This window comes from Pithys albifrons, chromosome 15, assembly GCF_047495875.1.
Source record: "Pithys albifrons albifrons isolate INPA30051 chromosome 15, PitAlb_v1, whole genome shotgun sequence".
Lineage (NCBI taxonomy): Eukaryota > Metazoa > Chordata > Aves > Passeriformes > Thamnophilidae > Pithys > Pithys albifrons.
In genome coordinates this window covers 5,351,070-5,376,103 of record NC_092472.1, presented here as the reverse complement: position 1 = coordinate 5,376,103, position 25,034 = coordinate 5,351,070, and the positions used below count along the sequence as shown (strand labels likewise).

The window sequence follows — 25,034 nt, the reverse complement described above, 5'->3', positions numbered from 1 at the left end:
GGTTATGATGAATAATCCTATTTGTTTAGGTTTATGACAGGAAACACTATTCTTTGTTTCACTATCTACAACAAAACAGAAAAGGTACAAACTACATTCTTGCTCCCAAGAAGATGCCAAATTCCAACACCCTTAGAATCATAGAATCATAGAATCGATTGGGTTGGAAAAGACCTCCAAGATCATCAAGTCCAACCCTTGGTCCAACTCCAGGCCCTTTACCAGATCATGGTACCCAGCGCCACGTCCAATCTGTGTTTAAAAACCTCCAGGGATGGGGAATCCACCCCCTCTCTGGGAAGCCCATTCCAATGCCTGAGCACTCTCTCTGTAAAGAATTTTTTTCTGACATCCAACTTCAATTTCCCCTGGCAGAGCTTGAGCCCATCGTGCCCCCTTGTCCTATTGCTGAGTGCCTGGGAGAAGAGACCAGCCCCCACCTGGCTATAACTTCCCTTCAGGCAGTTCCAGACAGTGCTGAGGTCACCTCTGAGCCTCTTCTTCTCCAGGCTAAACACCCCCAGCTCCCTCAGCCTCTCCCCATAGGACTTGTGCTCCAGTCCCTTCTCCAGCCTTGTTGCTCTTCTCTGGACCCGCTCCAGCACCTCAATATCCTTTCTGAACTGAGTGGCCCAGAACTGAACACAGTACTCAAGGTGTGGCCTCACCAATGCAGAGTACAGGGGAAGGGTCACTTCCCTGGTCATGCTATTTTTGATACAGGACAGGATCCCACTGGCCTTCTTGGCCACCTTTCTAATACTGAATAGCACATTATTCCAGAAATGATCCCAGTACACACACAGCATGAGTAATAGTTTCAAAATCCAGTTCCAGGTGATATAAAACAAATGACAAGGTATCAGATTAACACCTGGGCTACTCTGCTCAGAGGAACTGGCAATCTTACTGGCATCAAAGTTGACAGAAGACATGGCAAGAGACAGCTTGGCCTCAGATAGAAATAATATGAGCCTTGCTCTTTGCAGAAATCATCACTTAATTAAAAAAAAAGAAAAAGTTGAGTCTTGGAGATATGTTTCATGTGGGAAAGTGGAGTACACTGGTTTATGTCTGCTGAGCAACTGTCAGAGAGTGGGCCCTACAGCATGTGGCCCATCACCTCTTGTGCATTCTGTGATCAGGGAGAATAGGAGCAGGCCAGCAATCAGCCAAAAATAACACAAAAACAGAGAGAAATACTTACATGCAGATTTTGCTTTCCAGAAGTTTAGTGCTTTGCACTAACGCTCACATGGAGAGTTTATGTTCAGTGTCAAAGAGAGTCAGGGAAGGATATTCTGACATGTGCTTTTAATTTTGGGGCTCAGTTATTTCTCTGGTGGAAATGTTTATGGCTCAGCATCTCTTTTGAGTGCTGGCATAAATAAATGCTCCCCAAGACCCCTTTCCTGGTAAAGATCATGCCACGATGCATATTTGCACAAAAATGAATGAATAAATAAGCAAATGTTTGTGGTGGGAAGGGAGGGTGAGGTACTTTATTAGACAGACTTTGGCTTTCGAGTCACAGATTGCAAACTGATCTATGCTTGTAGTTGTAAAGTTTTATTAGTTACTTTTTACCTTCTAAAAGATAATTAATTACATATATTAAAACATGGGTGTGATTTTAATGGTCCATTAGATACAGAAGGCAAAAAAGAGTAAATGTTGGAGACAGAGGCTGGCCACAATCTGCAAGAGAATTGGCACCTCTACTCAATGCAAACCATTTGAATTTTAATTGCTGCCAATGGATTTCTGCAGATAAGCAACTCCACTCCTTTGATTCAATAATACCTCATCATTTCAACAACAAAAAATTATCCAGAAATATGCCAGCAGTCTCAGGAGAAGGCAATTATACTCTTCCCATGCAAAAGATTTCAAAATCCAAGATTAAATGCTACAGTGAAATCAAAGTTGCAAGGCAGAGAAAAGAGTAGCTCTGCAATAATAAGTAGGTAAAGATGACACTGCCCTGCAATCTTGGTTGGAGTATTGACAAAGCAGATGCTCTGCCAACCTGGATTTTATTATTTCTCCTCCTGAATTAAAGTTTTCCCATATTAGAATGCAACGAAAATAAAAAACGGGTAGAAGACAGGACTCATTTACCAAAAAGGTTTCCTTCTAAAATTACAGCTACAATAATAAACATGAGAAATTACACACTTTTCAGCTGATACAAAGCTTGAAAAATGAAAGCACTGAAAACTTCTCCTGCTCCACAACTCTAACTCTGTTCTATCCAGTCCTAAAAGAATCTTTCAAATGTGATCATCACACTTGACAAGGAATTTTTTATCAGAGGAAAACTTTCTAGGAAACTTCCATTATAGAAAACCCCATCTTCTTGCAACACTAAGCTTCTCTAAGGAATTCTTCTTGAAATACTGGAAGACAGTGGAAAAGAAACTGAGTTTTGAGATTTCTGCCCTCTGGCAGGATCCTAATGGGAGCCTGTAGTCAACCTGGTCACTCAAAGGCTTATTGTAAAGACTCCCTGATTTACCCTGGTGATAACATTTAATCCTATTTCCAGACTTTTATTTTGGGCAAGAGGTCAAAATAAATTTCCAGAAAGCCTGGCTCTACTTTATGGGGGGCTGTGAAAAGGAAATGAAGAGATCAAGAAGCTATCAAGGTGACATTGTTCACACAGCTCGCTTTTCAGTCAGTTTTATTTACTTTATGGCTAAAGTTTATAATAATATTATTTCTGTTGATCTCATAAGTCCACCACAGAACAGGCTGGATTCTATTCAAACCTGGCAGGAGCAGCCCTACTGTACCTGCTGGGTCAGTGTTAACATTCAGGGTGCTGTTCACTGCTGAGTTACTGACACACCTTCCCATCCCAGGACTGCAAAGGCTCTGCTTGCTCTCACCTCAAACCTTCAGCTTTGTCATACAAACAGCCTGTTTCAAGCGGGGCTTCCCTAGAATATTTGTGTCTGCTGGTGATGTGTTTGGAATCTTCGAGTGTTTTTCAGGAGGAGAAGCCCAGTGCTGCTGCATTCCTTGAGAGGATGCTGAGAAGGTTTTACAGCCTTTACCAACTGTCTGGCTGGTTTTTGTAGTGTGAGCTGTTTTCAGAAGCAGGATGGCACTGAAGGTCTTAAATCCTACAGAAAGGCAGGGAATTGCACCTGTGACACTCCTACAGTCATTCAGCAGAGCAGACTGATGACCTCACTGAAGAAAAAGGGAGGCACGTGATGAGACCAAATGCCACAAACCACAACACACCCTACAATATGATTCCCAGAAAATAAAGTCTGTTTCTGTATAACAAGTGACAGATGACTGCAACCTCATTTGCTGCAGCAAAATTCACGCTTAGGGGAAAGAACAGCAGGTAACAGCTTTTCCCAAGGACACAAACTACTTCTGCCTCCCCAAGAAACTTGAGATTCTGGTTTTGAAACTGACTTCTAGTCTGCAAACTTTATCGTGATTCATTTTTATTTCACATGTAAAATGTTTCAAATCCTGGTCTGACACTTTCTGACACTCCACACAATTGGATCTAGCAGAAATACTCACAGACACATTAAGCCTGCAAAGGCAATTACATACTGGAGGCAGGTTGGCAGTACCAGCTATTGCCAAGACAGCCTGTCACTTCTTATTATAAGACCATATTATATGTTCACTTTGTCACTTTGGCAAGGCTTAACTGAATGAACTGTGAGATGACCTTTTCGGTTTTTGAGGTAAATATTTTTTATTGCTCTTGTTCTCAAGAGAAGAGGTCAGTCCCCTTTCTCCCCAGCACTGCATGAATTATGGCAGTTTAAATGTGAGCTCATTGCCAGTTTTTTCCCTGCAGAAACAGCTGCTGGGATCTCCCTTGGAATGGCCAGTCCCACTGATTTCCTGTGGGCGTAGGGGAGGGGACAGGCTCTGGAGGCTGCAGCCTCTGTCTATGGGTCAGCATCACATTTCAGCAGGCAGAGGTATCTCTGCTCCCAGTGAGCTGGGCTCAGGGGGTTTTGGAGCTTGAACCTCTCTGCCGTGTCCAGAAGACCCCTCCAGACTCCCACTGCCATGGGAGTCCCCAAACACTGAAGGGTTTTTCCTCTGATGAACAACTTGAGGTAGTCCCAGAGAGTTGTGGGGTTCCCAGAGTTTGCTTCATATTGAATTTGGTACTTGCTGCAAGCAAAGAACTGCTTCCTTCCACAAAAGTCCAAACTTGTGGATGGTGATGTCTTCCCTCACCCTCCCTGATCAGAGACATTGCTGTGCTGAGTGAGAATATCTCCCACTGGAAACATCATTGCCTGTGAAAGGCAGAAGCTTCCAGCTCCCAGCTCCCAGGGCTGGAGGGCAGCAGGTCCTGGAGCCTTTCTATCTCATGGAGATAGGATACCTCCAAGAATCCAAGGCAAGGAGCTGCTCCCACTCTTAAAATGCTCAGAAACACATCCTTGCATTTCCCTTGCACTTCAGCAGATTCAAAGTGCTCTTTTCTAACCACCCTGCAAAACACTCATGGCACAGGCCTTGGAGCTTGGAAGTGACTGTAATGGGACTTCAGCTTTCAGAGACAAGACTTCCTCTTACACTTGCAAGATGAGGTGAGGCAATGTGGTAAGAATGCAGTGGAAGTTACACAGAGCTCACTGGAGAACCCGGTAAATTACTTCTGCACTGGGTTAAACCTGTCTAGAAGAACCTACATCATCCTTTTTATTCCATTCTAAAAAAGCATCACACATAAAGATGAATTCAAATTTAGGTTACGGAAATACCATTATGTATATGAGATTTTACAGCTAATTATTTTTTAAAGGCATATGCAGACATGTTAACCTTTTAAAAACCAGCAGGGTAATTTTAGCTATTTGGTTCCTAAATAAAATGTGGTATCACTTTGCATTATGAATCTCTGACCTTTAAATTTCTGTATCAGGAATTCAATTTTGTTTTGCATTCAAATGTATTAAATCCTGGGCTGACACATCATACAATAAGATTCAGCTTAGGAGAACTATTTACAGACAAATTACACCACAAAAGCTAATTACGTATCAGAGGTGGGGTTGGTAGTACCACTTATTGCAAAGATGGCCTGACACTTCTTCCATGTTTGCTTTCTAACATAGACAAGATTTAAAACAATGAACTGTCATGTTTATAGGTAGATACTTTTTAGTTTTATTTTTTCTTCAGAAAAACAATACAACAGAAACAACAAAAGAAGAAAGATCACCTTTACCAAGAAACAAAGCTAACCAAAATACCATTTCTCATATATCTCAAAACTCTGATAATCTTACCTCAAAGCCCATCCTATGACAACTTCCCTTTGAAATCTTACTGGAAAACCCAAGAGACTGTTGTACACCACATGGAGACATGGACACCTGATGGAGTTTGAGTGACCAAGGGGAGAACACCTAAAACACAAGCCACGCCTGAATCTCCCTTATGGTGCAGCTGACAGACCACCTCAAGGTGTTCATGTTACAAACCAAAGCTACACTTAAGCATAACATAAGATGAGAAGGCAGTAAGATGAAACACCCATCAAGAGGAAGGGAGAACTGATTCCTCTCTCCCTGGAATTATGCTGGAACTTTACCAGCCCCAGTGGAACTGCAGTACTTTCAAATGAGGTTTCTTTGCAGAGTTCCCTGCCATGGATCTGTCACTAGTCCTAAACTGAAGGACAACTGGAGGGCAAGGATTCAAATACCCATCCAGATATCCATATTCCAGATATTCATAAATTCATTCAGAAGACAGAGGATTACAGAGAAAAAATAAAGAAAAAAGAAAATAAAGTGATTTAGGCAAATGTTCTACCACTGCAAAGCTCGAGCTGTGTTCTTAAGCCTAAGCAGCAGTGCAGTTTCCAGACAGATTCCTCCACCAGCTGTTTGCCTTTAACACTTGAACAGACAAGGAATATGATGAGAGAGTCAATACTGCCAATGAAATAATAGCAAAGTTTCTTGTCTCTTATACACACTAAAAAATGGGGGTTCAATCAATACTCTTCCTCTTCAATTTAATAGCAGCAGTAAGACCCAATTAAGAGTACATGCACCACATTCCTGCCACACACAGAGCAAGAGGTACTTTTGCTGAGGTGTAGGGTAAGAGTTGTTTTTCCCATGTGTTTGAGCTGTGCCTGCACACCTCAGCTCTCAACACCTACCAAGGACAGAAAAAAGTTTCTGTTTCACAGGAAACAAGATCTTAAGAAACTCTCACACAGTTTCATGCTGTATTTATGCCTGACAATACAGACTCGTGAAGGCATCCTGCCCTCTGAGGGATGGAGGGGAAGGACAACACAACTTGCCTACAGTAAGTTTTAAATAAGTCCAAAGAAATTATTCAGCTATCACACCTCTCCAGTTTTCAAAGCATGAAGGTTTGATGAGGACAGATGCTCTCCAGTTTGTGTTACTCTTACATAGCATGCATTTTTCATTGCCATTTCCTATCTTCTTACAGAGGGAACACAGCACTTCAACAATGTCAGCAACTGTTTCTGAGTGCACTGTAGCTGCAAATTATGCATCATTCATAAAACACAAGGCTAATGTTTATGATTAATTCCCCATGTCTGGTGGTCTGTACTGGCACAAACACAAATCCCCTCCAAAACCTGCAGTGCTGCATCTGAAACTCTTGTAGAAATAAAACTGACAAAAGAATCCCTCTACAGTTGTCTCCAAAGCCCCTGAGATGCCACATGGATTCAAGTGGCTTGGAAGCTCCAGATGGCGCAAACCACGTGAAAAGAATGCAGAACAAATAGCCTGGCTTGGTTGGTTACCCTAAATTACTTTGATTCAGGCAATAAAATCTTACTAAAAGTAAACAGTTAAATTAGGCATAAGCATAGGGTTAAACCTTTAAATAAATTCAGAATAAACCAGAAGACTATCAGGAGGTATGCAATACACTATCCTCTTTCCAAAACACAGCTCTTATTAAATATATGCATTGCACAGTGCCAGGACTCAGGCTGTCAACAGAATTACATAGATATATTTGAATGATTGATCTCCAAGTTTGCCAGTTGATTCCCCTCTCTAAAACAATTATGACTGAAAGAAGCTGCCATCATCTATATGCTGTAATAGTATTTTCCTTTGACTATTGAAATAATTGCATCAGTTAGATTCACACAATACATTCGAAAGACAAGAATGAAATGCTAAACTTTGTAGTCATCTCTAACATAAGCATATCTGAATAAACTCTGGCACAGAATTCCTGTCATTCTCTATGAGTCAAAGACTTAAGAAATATAGCCAAAAAAATTGAAATGTCAGCCTAGGGATCTTCATGTGTTAATGTGGTTTAACTGCATCTGTCCATCTACCAGGCAACTCATTCAGTTTCTTTAAACTCACATTTAAAAAGTGATTTCTACTACTGCAGTGCTGTTAAAAAATCATCCCTTCCTCCTTCCTTATAATCCAAGGTAATGTGTATTTAAACAAGCAAGTGACTCAGACTTACATTTTCCTGAGGTTGGGCAATTTCTTGAAGAGTCCAACAGCTTCCAAAACAGAAATGTCATTGTCATTCAGACGCCTGAGAGGAACAAACAGAGAGGTATTTAATACTTCCCAGATGTCCACAGATGTATCTCTGTGCCACACAGGACTGCCACACAGAGAACCATGACCTTTGTTAAGCAAGGCACTGCCTGCCATGTCTCTCAGACTTCTACAGTTAAAAGAGCTGAGCTTTGAAGGGAAGGGAACACAGAAGATCTGTAGGAAAAGCTTAGGATGCCTTGAAGAGTGTAATGCCAGGGGACAGTGTCAGAATGACTTCATCTTCCAGAGCCTGGGATAAGGGATTTCTGACCTTATCCTTTACACAACAACCTCGTTTGCGTGACTAAATCTCCCTCAGCATTCTGCTACAGAGCACATGCAATTGGAGATGTGGCCCATGGAAACAGAAGGGATCTGATTCCAGGGCCTTTCCTATAAAGTCTACTGGTCTTCAAAATCAATATGAAGGCCACAGCCATGGCAGGCTTGGGATACAAAATTCTTTCTCTGATTACATGTGGCTCCATTTTGCTATGTAGAATCTTTGCTGTGTTTCTGGAGGTCTCTCATTTTTTCTGTCTTAAATTCAGACCAACGATTTTCATGGGGGTTTAAACAGAATAAGTACAATAAATACAATACTAACACAAAATTATGTTTGAAGGGGCTTCTAATGCAAGAAAATCACCAGATTCTTCAGTTACTAAGTAATAAACACATTTTCTCATACTCTCTTTAGCAGTATATTATGCTTTGAAGAATCTCAGAAAGCAAAGAGATTTCATAAAATTACATACAATTACATAAAATACTTTGAAAACACAGTTGTTTTAGTGAGAGCCATTTCACCCAAGCAGCAGCACTGCTGAGATGGAATGAGCTCCTGATCTCACATTCACTCAAAAGGGTTAAACCATTTCTTCAATAAAAAGGACCAGAGACAAAGGGCAAAGACAGAAGACTCCAAGGCAGAGTGGAAAGGGACCACAGGACTTCAAGAGGACACACAGAGGACCTGGCTGGTGCCTGGAGCTCCTTTCTCATCCCCACAGCGGGCACAAAAGGTAAGGAATTGAGCGTTGTGCTGCTCCTGTGACATAAAGTGAACTTCTCCATTTGTGGTAGTTTTGGCTTTAGGCCTCAGCCAGGCCTCAATTCACCAGGCCCAGAGGATGTGACATAGATCAGAAGGGACAAACATCACCTGACTTAAGCAACCAAAGAGGTATTTCATGTCATCTGACATCATCAAGAAGTATCAAGACTTATAAAAAGAGATGGAGGTGGAGCTTCTGTCCCTTTTGGTCTTTGCCTCAGCCCCATGAGGCCGCCCTGCCCTGTCCCTGCCCAGATCAGGCCTCGCTGCCATCCCCACTGTGTTATCCAGGGAGGGCAACATTGTCTTGTTAATTTTTCTCCTCTCTTGCTGGGAGTTTTCTCTGGAAGCGTTTTTGGGAGGTTTTGTGGGGTTGGAGTGGTTGGGGTTTGTATTATTTGGTTGGGTGACTCGGTAGTTATCGTTGTTAGTCTGCTTTTTCTCACATTTTTATATATATGTATTATATCATAATATGGTTTTAATTGTCTTTCTTTTGTATAATATAAAAAGCTTGCTATTTTGGGTTTTGGTTTGGGGTTTTATTCCCTCTCTCCTCTTCCCTTAGTTGAGGGGGCTGTTGAGGGGTTTCTTTCAGAAAATGGGCATATGAGCAGTCCAGGCTGCATCGACTCCATGAGGCTGGAGCAGATACCAGCTAAGAAGCAGCAAGGACACACCTGCTGTTGATCATTAAGGGAGAAATCACTCCCTAGGAGTTCTCAACCACTCCCCAGAAGTTTCTCATGGGAACACTTCGACTTTCACGCTGGATTCCAGAGGTGCACCTGAAAACATCTAGGATGAGTTCATATAAACATTGGACTTGTGAGATATGGATTTTAACCAATTAAAAGTTGTGGCCTGATGGCGTGAGGTTCAATTTAGCCACTAGAATGTAGCTTTAACCCTGTATAAACCGTGTGCTGTGTGTAATAAAATGGCTTCACCGTAACCCTCACAGGCTTGTCGGGTGAAGTCCTTTCTCTCCACAGAAGATTGTTCACTTTAGGGGGAGACCCTGTCTCTCCATGTTGGGCAGTTGACATTTTGCCAGCTCACCCTAACACACCATTTTCACACTGGGATAAAAGTAGGAGGTGCCTTCAGTTGTCTGAGTGCCTTTGACAGCCTTTGGAAGCAGGAAAGGCGCGGTGAGGAGCCCCGGGGTGCCCCACTCACTCACAGGTCCGTGGTGTACTCGGGCAGGTGGCTGGGCAGGCGGCTGAGCCGCTGGTTGGAACAGTCCACGACGGTGCCCTCGCAGCGACACTTCTCGGGACACACCAGGTCCAGGAAGCACTTCCCGGTGAATTTGCTTCTGTAATCCTCTGAGCCTGCAATAAAAGGAAAATAGACTCCAGCAAACTGAAAACTGCAGCAATCAGAGATTTTATGGGATGTCCTCAACGCCGAGTGCTGTCACCTCCCAGCTCCTGTGCACTACATTAATACTTGCTGAGGTTTTTTGTCAGCAATTTTTAAAATCATAGAATCATAGGATCAGTTGGGTTGGAATAGACCTCTGAGATCATCAAGTCCAACCCTTGGTCCAACTCCACTCCAATCCCAAGACTAGTCTCTGTTTATTCACTCTTTCCTTGATAGATTCATTCCTTGTCTCACTAGCCTACCTGTTAAGGTATTTCCCAGCAAAGTCACTTTTCCCCATTTGGAATTTAGTCCAGCAACAAGGAAAAGGCACCTCATGAAAGAATGCAAATGACAAAAGACTTTTAAAGATGTGGGCTTTTTGCCCACAATGTTCAGACCTCAGCTATTAGAGCTATTTTTGAGAACAATCTTTTATTAGAGAACCTTGTCAATTTTCCAACAATTAGATACCTTTATTAACTATGTTAAACAAACAGCAAAGGAAAGTAATAGCAGTTTAAATCATTTTCATTTTAATTAAGGCAGGGATAGACCATACTTAGTGAGAAGCACTCCCTGATGTGCCATTACCCTGTGATTGCCAGACCTCTTTGACTAGGTTTTTGACCCGTTCTAATGAAATGCTTTTCCAATTAGGTTCAGTGAACTAATCTGCCCTTTTCAGGTTTGCTTTTTCTCATTTAATACCAGCAGGTTGGAAACTCGATCTCAGTGCTCCAAGGAACCAGGAGAATTAATAAATGTGTATGTCAGCAAAGTGTTGCCAAGCCCTTGCCGTGCAATTGCTGTCCACTCACTTTGTTTTTCATGATGGAAGCACCAGCATTGTCTCAGCAACCTTGTGAAATACCCAGTGATCATAACTACCAAGAAGTATTCCTTAACTTTTCCCAAGTTTAAAATGTCAGTTGCAAGGCTTTCTCAGGAAGGAGGTGAGCAAATTATTTAAGAACCCAAAAGCTTCAATAAAAACTTAAACTTGAGCTGAAATTTCTTTTTAGAGACTTGATGACATTCATCACCTGCTTCCCCTTCCCAGACTGACAAATACTCCACTGCTCATTTTATGACCACATACTATTTTCTGAAAGAAAAAAGAAGCTGCCTAAACCCACCATTATTTTAATTTATGTTGCACATTACCTCCAAAGGGCAATGCAGTGAAAACAAGCAATTCTACAGGCAATCTAACATTTTGATTCCACAGACACGCTTGGGTTTAGTTTTGTAATTCCAAACTGGATTACGAGAAACTTGACATACAGCTTTGTACCTTGTCACTCCAGTGGTGTTAAATACTTTGCTGGTTTTCATGCTTATTGTAAATTATACGTCTAAAGTGTGACTTCACTGACAGCACAGCACTTACAATAATAGAACCACTGGACATTTTAAAGCATAGTAAAAATACAGTCTAAGCCTTTCCTCACTCCACCATCATTTAAACTCTTATCTTTTAAAAAAACCCCAACATTTCCCAGTCCTAACAATTCCAAGCTGCATAGTCAGTATGTTTGCTTCTTTATGACTCCTTGGAAATAATGCCAAAGAAGAACAGTTACCAGGACCAGAATTTATTAAAATTGCTACAATTACAGTACACATTGGAAAACCTACCAACATTGTTTCCAAGTGTCTTGGAAATCCCCAAATCAACCCTTGAGAAAGCACTTCTGATTTTCATAGTACAAGCTTTTGTTGAAAAAAATAATCACAAACAACTTGAAGTAATTATAGTAAAAATTTATTAAGTATCATTTTGAGTCCACTGATGGGTACAAGATTCATTTTCCTATGGGAAAAAAGGATGGCAAAGTAAGTGTAATACTTTATGAAGGACAAGCATATAACTTTAGAGGCTGAAAATCGGCTTTTGGTTTTTTCTCAAGTTTTCTGGCAAAGTAAATAAAGAACTTTACCACTTTTGACTTGGCTCCCACTCTCCTGATGGCATAAACCTTTCCACTCTGCTTCAGCTACAGGAAGCTGATGCTGCCTGGGTATCAGTCCACAGCCACCACACTTGCAAAGGGGAGAGGCCTCTCAGCTCAGCAGGAGAGGAATGGAGCAAACATCCCCTTCATACCTTTTATTCTTTCTCTCTTTCTTCTCCTTTATTTTTTTGCCTTTCTAAGTTACCCAGGTAAGCTCTGAGTCAAAAGTAACCGATAGCTCAGGAAGTACTCAGTCATCTGTTAGCCTGTGAGACAGCAGGAACCACCTGCCAGAGACTGGATAAAATTTACTGTTTGACCTGAGCCTTCAGATCACTTGGGCAGGTGGCTGCTCTATTAAGATATTCCCATGTGGGGAAGCAATGTGAAATTCAGCCATCTGCTTGCAGAACTGTTTAAGCACATACATCCATTGCTCCACACAGGGCTGGCTCAGTGCAGGACTGCAGGGCTCCAAGAGAGCACAACAGGACTCAGGAAGCACAGGGAAGCATCACATCATGGAGTGCTGCTGCCACACTGCAAAACCACCCATGGAAAGCCAAGGAGAAGAGATGAAGGACAGAACATTTCCTGGGAGTTTCTAGCAATTTCCAAAATTAAGAAGAATTAAGTTTGCTGTAAAGCAAGTAGCCAAGGCAACAGCAAGGCCTGTGTTTAACTGAGGGCAGCTGTGGTTATTTGAATTGCTAGTTGCTCTGATAACATTTTCTCTTCACAACCAATGTGACACCACTATCAGGTACCAGGGCATTGCAATTTCTCAATATCATAAAACAAACACATGTGCAGTAGTGAGATAAAGGAACACCACGTTTCCAAGGGCTCAAAAATTTTAGGTGCCATACACACATATAGAAATTAAGCACCAGAGAGAAATACCTTTTTGCTCTGTTCTTCTCTTCAAGCATTGTTTAGCAAACCCAATTTCAGTTTCTAAAATTTAGCTTTGCCCAGAGGACTAAAAGGAGTGTTGGATGATCTGTTCTGCAAAACATCAGGCTGTCTTGACAGGGGTTAGAAAGCTGACCTGATACATCCATTCTAGAAAATGATCCAGCTGTCTCAAATCTGGCACCAAAAACACAACCAGAGAGATCCCTTGGTCTAAAACTTGGACAAAACCACAGAAATCTCAACCCTTACTTCTTCATGTAACCATAAGATCACAATTCTCATAGGAAAAAAGGAGGTACATTGTTTGTGATAATTTCACAGTGCTAGCATTAATTCTTGTCAGTAATTACAGACAGAATCTCAGATGTCCTTTGTCCAATGGCTCCACAATAGATATGCAAAATGAGACATTTTTTCCATCAAAGAAAACTTCTGTATGAGGCTCTCAAAGTCCTTTTTGAATAGGTGTCATTATGAAGGGGAGAAGTTAGGCAGGAGTATTTTAAAGATTTTATCTAAGCTGTCAAAGCTAAAATGGCCCATTTGAGTCTGCTGACTCAGCTTTGTGATATGGAACTATTGGTAACAGAATTTTCATACAGACCATCATGCCCTTATCAGTTCAAGAGATAAAAGATATTACTTTGTAGACACTTGTGAATTTTTTTTCATTCTACTTCTTCACAGTGCATTAAGATTGCCCAGATCAGGTCCAAAGTTACTTTAAATTGCAGGGCTCTTATTACAGAGCCAGCACCCAAAGTGTACCTCAAGCAGAAGGACTCACTGGACAACTCAGACAGACAGATACAGCTCACATTATTTAAAAGACAAGAAGACAAAAGTGATTTTTCACCTCCATAGGTATGGCTGCAACCACCCTTGAATGTTATCAACCAACAGGATTGCCTAACTTCTTCATTTGTAAGAGCAATTAAACAGATTAATTCCTTAGAAATGGTTATTCTGCATGCAAGCCCTGTGGAAAGTCTGTCCCAAACACCCCTGGGGCTCCCCCCGCCATGCCCAGGAGCTGGTTAAGCAACACTTCACCTTTGTCGTTTTTCTTCCTGTGAGAAAAGGGGAATCTCTCACCTTTTGATGCCTCTGAAACCAGCAGAAGGATCCGAGCATGCCATGCTGCAGGGAGTATGCAGCCTTCCATGGTGCTTGACAGAACCATGTTCCATTTGTATTGTTCCACCACATGGTTAGATCAAGCACAAAGGAAAACCCCACGGACAGCCAGAGGCAGAGTTAGGCAGCGCCAGAGAGAGAGGAGCGTTGAGAGGAAGCAGCATGGAGAAGCACAAGCTGAAGGTTCACGGGGAGCTGCTCTCCACTCCACCCATGCAAAAAGGTGCTGGAGACAAGAGGTCATCCTTTATGCTACAGCTGCAGGAACACCCTGGAGCACAATGGGGGTTAGTGTACACCAACAGAGCCCAGGTGAACCCAGACAGAACTTGGATCATAGAAAATACTACCAAAGGACTGCAAATGGCTCCTTCCAGGAAGGATGTGCAACTTCCACCACACAGTGAATGCCCAATCTACGCTGCTTTTTATTACTTACTCTCTCCTGGTGTCTCCTTTCAGCGTAAATGCCATTTTGGTTTGCTCCGATTGTTTAAAAGCAACCTTAGAAATACCTCAGCTCGTATTAATAACAGCAGATTCTGAGCTGATGGCCAAGCTCTGGCATTAAATGCTCCCCGAGTGCCCTTTGAGCCTGATTTCAACTCCCAGAGGCCTTTTATGCTGGGGGCACTTACACTGACATCTGTAATTACCACTGCTTTTCTTTTCTATTTTTTATGTATTTCAGCTGCACTTTACAGCAAGGGAGCACACACATGCTACTACAGACTGAAAAAAAGTATTTTGTTATTCTGTTTCTTGGCATATTTGTTGGGTTTGGTACATCATTTGCTGATGGAAGCCAAGCATTCTCTCTTTCCAACATCCTGGATTATTTCAAACAGCTTTGCTTCTTGTAACTCATTCCTGCAACTTTGACATATAAAGCAGGGCATTCAGTTTTGGCTTGACAGCTCTCTCTGAAATGAAGCTCTCACTGACTTTACTGTCTGCCACTGGACAGTGCTTTTGAAAGTCACATCTCAAATGCTCTTGCAGGATTCACAAATGAGAGAGGCAGTGGCTGTCCCCTGCAACTGCTCAGAACACTTTGCTGGACTTCAGTGAAGGTCAGTGCTTGTGCTTTTAAACACATATCACTTTCCTTAGTAAGGGGTTTGCACTGCCCAAAGAACAATGTCAGCACCGAGCTGATTATTCATGGCCTACATGAAGAACAATGCAAGTACTTGAGCAGAGATGACAGATAATACAGAAGGGGCTTTGCTTCCCCATTCTGCTATGACCCAGCCTTATAATGCAGAAAACTCAACACACAGTTACTTGGGAACTCCAGAAAATAAGTGCAGTGTTAACTTAGTCACCCCATTCTGTGGGTTGGGTACAGCAATGAGAGACAATTTGATTTACTGTCTACCTCTATAATATAAAAAAGAAACTAAACCAGCTTTCTAAGGGAATCTTAACACAATAAATCTTCAATCTCCACAAGCTGCCAAGCCAGCCAGAGTCCAAGCTGCTACAAACATTACATTACTAATTTTCTTTTGTGACTCATGCAATGTGGCACAAATGGGCACTAATTTTCTCCCCTTATTAATTCAAAGTATGCATAACCCCGGAATGCACACCTCATTTATTTATAAATTATATCTAGAACTAGCATTCCTGTCAGTAATTTTGTGTGGCTCCAGTGAAGAAGGATGCAGAGTTCTATATCCTTATTCCTACACTGGTTTAAAAAAACAACAATTCTGGCCAGGGCTCTTCAAATAAATTCATCCACAGTACTGTTAAACAATGACAAGTAACAGCTCATATCTTCCAAAGACTTTTATATTATATACTGATTTACAGTATTAAGTGGAATATCTGTAATAAACTCAGTGATTTCAGTGTCAATGAACTCTTTCAGTCCTACTAGAAACAAATGCAGTCAGAGCTCTGCAAATGTCTTCCTGAGAAACCCCATGAGAATATTTTGAACAAGTCTCTGTTCCTTTGCTGCACTAATTAAACACCACTTACAATAACTGCCTAAGCTAATCATCAACTGCAATGAACAAGAGGTACCAGCACACAAAGGAAAGTCTGTGAAAACCCTAATTTATGTCCCTTGGATGCAACACAGGCAAAGTACCAGGAAAACACACATTAAAATAAAAAATTCCATAAGCCTTTGGATGTGCCTAAGATGATCCCACAAATGTTTGCACAAAAGAAGCTGAAAAATGAGTGATTCTGTCTCCAGATATTTGCCAGCTTCCATGAAAACCCCTTCCTTTAGAGACCTTCTACACCCAAGGCTTGCTCTTAAGTGGTACTTCACTTCTTGAGATCCAGGTTCTGTTCATCAGTCACTGAACCTGCAGTTTGCTAAGAATTTTTATGTAGGACCTTATTTTTAACTGTCCCATCAAGCTGTGCCACCTCAGGACACTGCTGCAGTCTCAGAATAATCAGATGAAAAATTTATTGCCCCGTTGCAGGCACCACCATCCTGGCACTGGTTTTAGCTGACTTGCTCTCTTCATGCCAGAGCCTCTCCAATTATTTTCTTTATCCTATTCCAGTGACCACTAGACACAGAGAAGTGCTACCTTGGCATCTCTGGTAAGTGTTGCTCAGCCTAATCTCAACACGTGGAATGGCAACGGGAGAGCAGAATAAACTTTGTGCCACCTCAGGTTTTGAAGTTACAAGATCAATCCATCACTCAGCTAATGAAGACACCTCTAGAGGGCAATTAGGATCCCAAGTGAGGAATCTATGCAGCCCTGTACTCTGGCTGCATGGGCAATCCAGGACAACTGTTATTTGGATGCCTAAGTGATTATGGATATATGGATGCAACTGTGACTCAACATTCATCCTCCCCTCCTTTCATTGCCTCTTTACTATGACTGCAAATAAGGATATTGGCCTAAAATAAACCTTCTAACTGGAACATGCCAATTTACTTCCTTATTAAGAACCATCCTCTCTGCCAAACAGACCCACCTGTTTTATGTTAAGCTTATGCTTCCTTGAGTGAAATGGTTTTCATTCTGCCAGCCTTCCCCCACTGCAGTGCAGGAACCCTTCACCATCATGAGCTAGTGAAGGCTTAGAGTAACTGGCACAAATTTTAATGTGAAGATCTGAATTGCTATCAAAGATGTGCAGAAAAGGGAAGGCTGTAACCAGCATGCAGTACAGCCAAGTTACTGTAACAACAGGAACACTTCTGCAGTGCAAGGGAATTTAGTTCCATTACCATTAGTCATAGCAGTTGTACTGTGTTCCCTAATGGCTTCAACTTCAGAAAGATTTCATGCAAATCAAAGCTCAAATATACTTGGTTACACTGTGCAGTGAAAAATTCATATTCATAATTAAGAGTACAATGTAGGATTTAATCTGATGGTGATTTGTTGCTGTTAAACAACCTTCCATTCAGATAGAATTATTCTTATGCCCCACAGATGTATCCTTAGTTTTGGTATATTCAGAGAGTTTCTGAAGGTACCTTTGCTGAGTCTTTGTGTCTTTTAGGGGAGAAAAATGGTAGAACATACAGCATTTAAAAGCACAGGCAAAAAAAATAAACAAACAAAACCAAACTCCAACCCAAAACCCAGAGAGAAATCTGAATGTAGTTAATTTTCCAGTTGTCCAAATCATAACCAGTGTTTTCTAACCTTTCCCTCATTCCACTCAAAGGGAAGTCCTGATGAGAAATGTGCTGGAGCTTGACCTCTTGTCCCTGTAGCACAAGGCAGACAGGAGCAGGTGGATATCAGTGTTTTCCATCAAAGAGAATATGCTAAAGGCAGGAAGAGGAATTCTTGGTTTGTAAACGACTATTTGCTTACTGAAGATGGAAGGAATTTGTAAAGTTGTCATCAGAGTGATTGGAAAATTACAGGAACAACTGGAGAGTGTTTCAGTCAGATAGATGGTGTAAGATCTGGATTAAATTCACCTACCCTTCATGCCTTTTAAACACTGGTTGAGGAGTAAAAATACATTGCAGCTTTCAGTTTGAGAGCTCAAAGATTTTAAATAGTGTTTGCATTTTCACTAAGAGCAGAGAGGGGGATAACACTGGGAGACCAAGGGATATGAAACGTGTGAACTGCTGTAGGGACTGGACAAAAAGTCCTGATGTGCAACTTGTGCTCCCCTGACTCCATCCACTGCAGTTCCTGCTTCTAAGGGTGCAACAAGGCAGAGAAGAGAGAAGGAAGTTTCAGGTGATTACAAGTAACAGCAACTCTGTTCCAAAGCAGACAGGTAACCCAAGGAAGGTGAGCCTGGACGAGGACAGAGACTGGAAAAGACACACAGAGAATTAGGGGGAAAAATGCAATTAAGTAAGAAGAGGCTTGGCCAAATGCCTTCAAATTATGAGTGACCAAAAAGCAACTACATTGCCATCCCATAATAGGGGATAACAGGAGAGGAATGACATTAGCCCTAAATTAGCAAGCTAGTAGTAGTGTCCAAAAAGGACAGAACAGAGCTGGCACACAGTTCATTGTTGTCCTGTTCTTCTCTGTGCTCTTGATTGTACTGGAACTAAAGTGACTAATTAAAGCCAGTTAGACACAATGTATGCCCCAATGCAGGAGGAAGCAGGAAGACAGGTTGACTTCATAGTATTTCCAATAGCAATCTTCTTTATAAGAGTCTTATTTCCAGGAATTAGAAGATAAAAAGCTTTTGTGATATGATATTTGTAGATACACATTGCTTTGATCATTATCAGAGATGGTTTGTGTCAGTACAGCAGGGGGAACTTTCATCGCTTTTGAAACACAATGCACTAAAAAATGCAAACACATCACAGGGAAGAATAGATATACAGATGAATACAAGGGCAATTCTTTCCAAAAGCTGTTTCATACACAGTGTCACACAGCAATCAAGGATCCTGCCAACTCTTGAAGTGACAATAAGCTACCACAGAGACAACACAATCTGCTTATAGATTCATTTCCCTTCCTCCTAAAGCCCAGTGCTGCTTTAGAAAACAAAACTGCTGTGTAGTGAACTTAATCAAATGCTGCTGGGTGGGATATTTGTGCTGATCTTTTCCCCCCTTACCCTTACTAAGAATGGGGACCTCCAGGGACCTAAGGCTGGAGGGCACCATTGGATCCTGGTGTGCTCATAGTGGACAGATGCAGACAAAAGGAAAATGATCATCAGAATTTCACTATTGCCACTGAAAATGACAATATTTCCCTTTCCTAAACAGAAGAGTGAATTAGTTACAGCCTATTCTTCCAATTTCTCATTCAAGAGAAAGTCTCAGATATTTAGTCTTGGATTCTCAAGCTGTGGGGAGACAGTTGAGCGACAGGGAAGTTTGTTATTATTTTTGTGCATTGTATTAAATGGAAAGCAGAAAATCATGGGAAATAGTATCTGTTGCAATCTGATGCTTAAACATATTTGATGGTATAGTTAACAGCTCTGCCTGCCTCACAGCCCTGGGCAAAAACATGCCCCTTTCCCTGCTGTTCCTTCATTTCATGCTATAATGCTTCCAATTCTCCTTTTGAAAAGAATTATGTACATTATCTACCTGTTGCACAGACGTTTCCTTCCATGGCCACTCATAACCTTTGCAGATGTTGCTCCACTTTATCAGTAAAAGCCTGAGTCATTTGGTGCTGGGAGGAAACTGCATCTGGGGAAAGTGCCTCAACTGAAAAAAGTGAGCAATTGGAAAAACAAGAGAAACACTTCCTGCTAAATACTATCTGAAATGATGCTGGGGAGCTGGAAGGAAAACTGAAGGAAACAATGTGCAGAATGAAGTTTTCTGGATTGGAACTTTTTTACTGTGCTGCCTGGTTTTGTCCTCACAGTTTCATTTAATTACCAAATACAGTTCTATTCAGCCCATCTGCATCTCTGAGTGTGGACTCTCGACATGAGCCTCTTGGTGTTCCTTCACCATTTCAAACTGATGAAAATTCAGACATCTCAGGTTTTCTCCCCTGTCCCTGCTAACCCCTCCTCTCTCCTATCCTTGTATTAAAAAAACACTTCCCTTTCTTCCCTTCATTTACTGAACAGTCACATTCTTTTCATGCCAGATTCTTTCTGACAATCCCCTTTATGATTATAGAATCATAGAATGGGTTTGGTTGGAAGGGACCTTAAAGATCATCTTGTTGCACCTCCTGCCATGGACAGGACACCTTCCACTAGACCTGGTTGCTCCAAGCCCTGTCCAAGCCTGGCCTTGGACACTCCAGGGCTGGGGCAGCCACAGCTTCTCTGCCCAACCTGTGCCAGGGCCTGCCCACCCTCACAGGGAAGAATTTCTTCTCAATATCCAACCTGAACTGACCATCTGACAGTTTACAACCACTCCTCCTTGTCCTGTCACTACATGCCCTTGTAAAATGGAATGTGGAAAACATGAATTGCTTCAGGACAACCTCAGAATTTTATGACTTCCCAACTGGTCCTTTCCCTGATGCCAAAGTATTAAGCTCAGCTAGACTGAACTGCTCATTGGTGTGACCCTGACACTGGCTGAGAACCTCTGCTCCCATAGGGCTCCCACTTTCTGTGCATCCTCATCTCTTCTCAAAGGTCAGAGACCAGGGGAGGATAAAATCCTCCCCTTGCTTCCTTAACCAACCCTTCATATTCCCTGTGTTTGTCCACCCCCCACCCCAAACCCAACATTCTGACCACTGAAATGTACCAAATGCATTCAATAAACCACATGAAAATACAAGGATCCTGAAATAAGAATCCTTTGGGAAAGAGATACGTATTTACAAAAGCCTTTAAAATAAAAATTCTTTTCTCATTCACTGAGCAAAAGCTGTGAAAACTGGAGGGGGAGAATCCCACAGCCAGCAAGGACACTGACAATTACAAAGCATTGCCATCCTGGTGGGATTGTGCAGACTCATCCCTGGATAACACAAAGCACTGCTCAATACTCTGAATGATGAAGATTCATAGCTCGTGGACATTTCTGCACAGAGACGTGCTGTGTTAAATCCTGGGATGAAACATATTCCTCAAAATGAAAACATGGAAAATTCCTGCTGAATGCCAAGCCTGAAGCAGCTATGATTCAAAGGGACAAGTTGAGCAGAACAGGTGCCAAGGATGTCTGTGCTCTGGATTGATTTACAAACTAAGATTTTCTAAACCATTAGACGTTCCCCTGTCTCATGTGAGCAGACAGCGAGTCGAGTTCAATGTACCTCGTTGCCATCTGGAAACTCTACAGGCAAGAATATCTTTTCTATTGAGCTTTTGAATAGCATTAGTTTCCATCCAGCTGAAATCTTTGTTCTGAAGCTGTACAATCCCTGCTCTTCTCCTTAATAAGTCAGGTTTATGCCTTTTCCATGTGGTTTTGATATAGATGTAGAGCTGCAGAGCAAGGGAAAAACAGCCTCATGCCTGAAGGAAAGGACCCCCAAGACAAGAACTCACACAAAATATTATTCTCAGCATCACCAGGTACTGTGTTCTGCACTGTAACTCTTCTTAGCTATGACTTTTCCTAAATGATATCAGATGGTGTTTGCCTCATCCAATCACCTGTCCCATTGTTCAAAGCATGCATGCACATATATAACATTAATTTCTCCAGCCTATTACCAAAAGCAGAAAAAAATAACAATGGCAAATTGAGTACAGGTTCATACAGATCTGTTTCTGCAGTCTACTTTGCTTTCTAAATTATATTTATGCATTTTCATTTCCAGTTTCTTTAAATATGAATATTACTGACTAATTATCTTGTTACTATGATGGACACAATCCAAAAACCTAGACCAAATATGTCGTAATTTCAGGTCTGATAATAAATTTTGTGGTTTGAGTCACAAGGGATTAAGGACCTTAACAAGGCTGCCCAAGAAAAGCTGACTGCAAATGAAGTTATCTTTATTTTATTTTCCCCATAAAGGGAAGGTTTAGCTGGCATATTGCTCTCAGAGATGCACAAAGCACAACAGCTTGTTTTGGGCTGCTGCCACTCAGCTTCATGCTGCATCCCAATCTAGAGTCATTAATCTTTTACCACCAGGAACACAATTAATCATGTTTCTTTTCAGAGGAAAAAGGGAAAATCATAGTCATTTTCATAGCAAACACTGCAAGGTACTCCATCAATAACAGTCATTTTTCTTCTCAGCACACACTAATAGATTTGCTCACTGAAACCTGCGTGTCTTTACAATACACAAAAAGGCAGAAATATAAAATACATCTAACCAATATAACCAAGAGCCAAACACAGGAAGAGCAAAGCAGTCAGCTGGTTAGTCCTGCTGTACAGGGCAACAAATGTCCTTTTGCTGACAGCTGAACCATAAAGAAGAGATAGGTTTGAAAAAAGCTGTTTATATGACTTTGGAGGGTATTTTCGAGTGGAAACATTTTCCCATCTAACTCACAACATAAAACTTTTGCCTAAATTAGGATCCAAATTTTATTCAAAACCTGTAACCAAAAATCTTACCAGGAGTTTTACTTGAATTAATGTATGTTATTTGTGGATATTAGGATGGTCAGTCTCTGAAAGCACATGAATCGATGCCATCCCCTCACCCCCAGACCAGAAATGCCCATTGCCACTTGTATAAAAATCTCACTCACGCTGTTCTCAGCCTTTTATGTCTGAGAACTTATTAGAGCTCAGCCCTCATTAGGTCACTAAGAGTTCTGGGTGAGTACAACGACAACCCAGCCCCCTTCCACACCTTCAAAACACGACATCTGCCACATGAATTCACATACACCTTCACTGCTTTCCTTAAACATTTCATAATTTAGTAATGCTTTACAATTAAATATCACAAGCTTTTATCGTTGTTTTTAAGAGACATGCAGAGAAGACAGATATAGACTGCCTTTTGGTATTTTTTTTTAATTTTTATTTTGTTTTATTTTAATCCATAAGCTAATTGGCTTTCTGGAGACCTAACCGAATTTCCCAAATTTAATTTGAAGAGATGCTCCCTAATATCCATTACAGCCAACACTGTCCCGCAGATTGGATTAGCGGGCTCTGTGGCCCCGCTTATTTCTGAATCGAGAGCGCAGCGCAGGCTGGATAACCGAATTACCTGAGCAGCGGAACTTCTTGCTCTTGATCTGGCTGATGCGCTTGTTGGCAAGGCGACGGGGGCTGCTGCAGCGAGCGCCGCTCGTCTCGATCGGGTTCGCCTGCAGGTAATCAGCCAGCCACTTCAGATGGCAGTCGCACACGAAGGGGTTCTGAGCTAAATGGCTGCAAGAAGGATGGCGTGGTTAATCACGAGTGACCTGGGACACTCTACTCCATCACCGTTTTTCACCAAACGCGAACCTGAGGAGTGGAGTAATTGAAAAACCTCCTTCCTTCCCTCCCAGAAAACCCCCCTAAAAACAAACCACCCAGGTCTGGCGGAAAGCACACAGAGCTGTGCATGAATGAGAGAATTCTGTGAGCCACCACATTTCGCAGCTCATTAAGCCTCCTGCAAGTCCTTTCAGACAGGAAACAAAAATTCAGATCGTAAAGTCCCTCTAAAGGACACAGATCTCCTGCCTACCAAGAGCTGTGTTTTCTGCGGAGACTTAACATGCTGCCTTTGGAGAGAAATGCACCTTACCTGAAGATCATTCTGTATCCTGGTTTAAAAGAAATTTTATCAGCAAGCTCAATTTTCCAGGGATCAAAACGTGAATCAGTAAAGCTCCATAGACCTCTGGGCAAAGCCAGAAGGGATAAAGAGCTCTTTTCACGGGAGTGAAATTAATATATCCTTATATTCATCAATAGTATTCCCCTTATATGTATTTTTTTGCTGGAGTAAAAAGCCTTATAAGACTGAAGTTTATGCAAGGTAGAACTTTATCCTTCACCAAAATTTGGACAATTAGTTTCTTATGTAACTGGAAATAGTATTACAGCAGTGATTTTAAGCAGGTATTTAGACTTTGGTAACAGAAACCTGCTGGAGCATCTTAGAGAGAAAGAGTGTTTCTCTGCTGCTGTTGTGATTCATTCTGCCTGGCAAAGCTGAGCTCTGAATCAGGAGAGTTTGTCAGGTCTTTCCCCAGAGCCCAGATTCTGGTCCCAGCTGAGCTAATTTGTATGAGCCCCTCTGACCTCCAAGGGAGCAGGACACAGCCCTCCAATAACTGCAAAGACAGTTTAAAAAAAGACAGATGTTTCAATTTGGTTTGGACAGAGGTGTAAAGTTATAGCCTCTGTTACTGTTTTCTACACGTAGAAACTTCTTTTCTGTTTGTAGTTATAGTTATGAACTGTCATTTAACAGAACAAGTATAAAATACAACAGGGCAATGCCTGCCCAGGAGTGGGAAGGGAAGGCACAGAGCTGAGAGGGCCTGAAGAAACTCAAAATTACTGTTGCAGTAGAGCCATTTGTGGTGAGAAAGGGCCAAAAACCAACCAAGCACACAGAGACAATATATGGGTCTGGGTTTGTAGGTCTAGAATAAACACAGATGTTGGCAAACACTTGGAGTATTAAAAATGGGAGCATGAATCAAAATATTTCATGTCAAAATGTCCTGGTGTGAAGCAAAAAGTCCATTCTAGGTAAGGGCCACCAGGAATGCCAACAACATCCCATGGGAACCAAGGGCAAATGTTTATACCCTAGAGGTGCTGCTTGTTTTTTAACTTGCCCAACCTTATACACCTCTGCAAATGAACCCTCCCTGTGGCCCCTGTTTATATCAGTGTAGATATACAGAACTGGAGGGGTAGGACAGGGGGGATTTTGTACATGATGATGCCAATGCCTTAATGGTTTGCAGCAACACATACTGGCCATGTATGTGCTGGAAAATTGAGGCTGTGCTTATGGCTGCCTGAGGAGGTGGCAGAAACACTCCCTATTAGTTCACCTGTGTATGAATTAAAAGATTCACAAAACTAATTTAGCCAATGCATTTCCAGTATTAAATTATAAATGTGCATTTGTATACAAAAATTTCCAACACTATAGTATGTGTGTGCATATATGTACATAATGTGCATGTATATTCCAGTATTTATTTTTATAT

General features: G+C 41.6%; 1 protein-coding gene across 2 annotated transcripts in view; it reads right to left on the bottom strand.

Annotated features, from left to right (window-relative positions):
• SLIT3 (slit guidance ligand 3) overlaps positions 1-25,034 on the bottom strand; it is a 495,956-nt gene that overhangs the window by 110,435 nt on the left and 360,487 nt on the right. For both annotated transcript variants that reach the window (XM_071569998.1, XM_071569999.1), the window contains 3 exons: positions 23,081-23,244; positions 9,821-9,971; positions 7,495-7,569 (listed from right to left, as the gene is read on the bottom strand). In XM_071569998.1, coding sequence (XP_071426099.1) covers positions 7,495-7,569; positions 9,821-9,971; positions 23,081-23,244 — 390 coding nt within the window. The remainder of the gene's footprint in view (positions 1-7,494; positions 7,570-9,820; positions 9,972-23,080; positions 23,245-25,034) is intronic.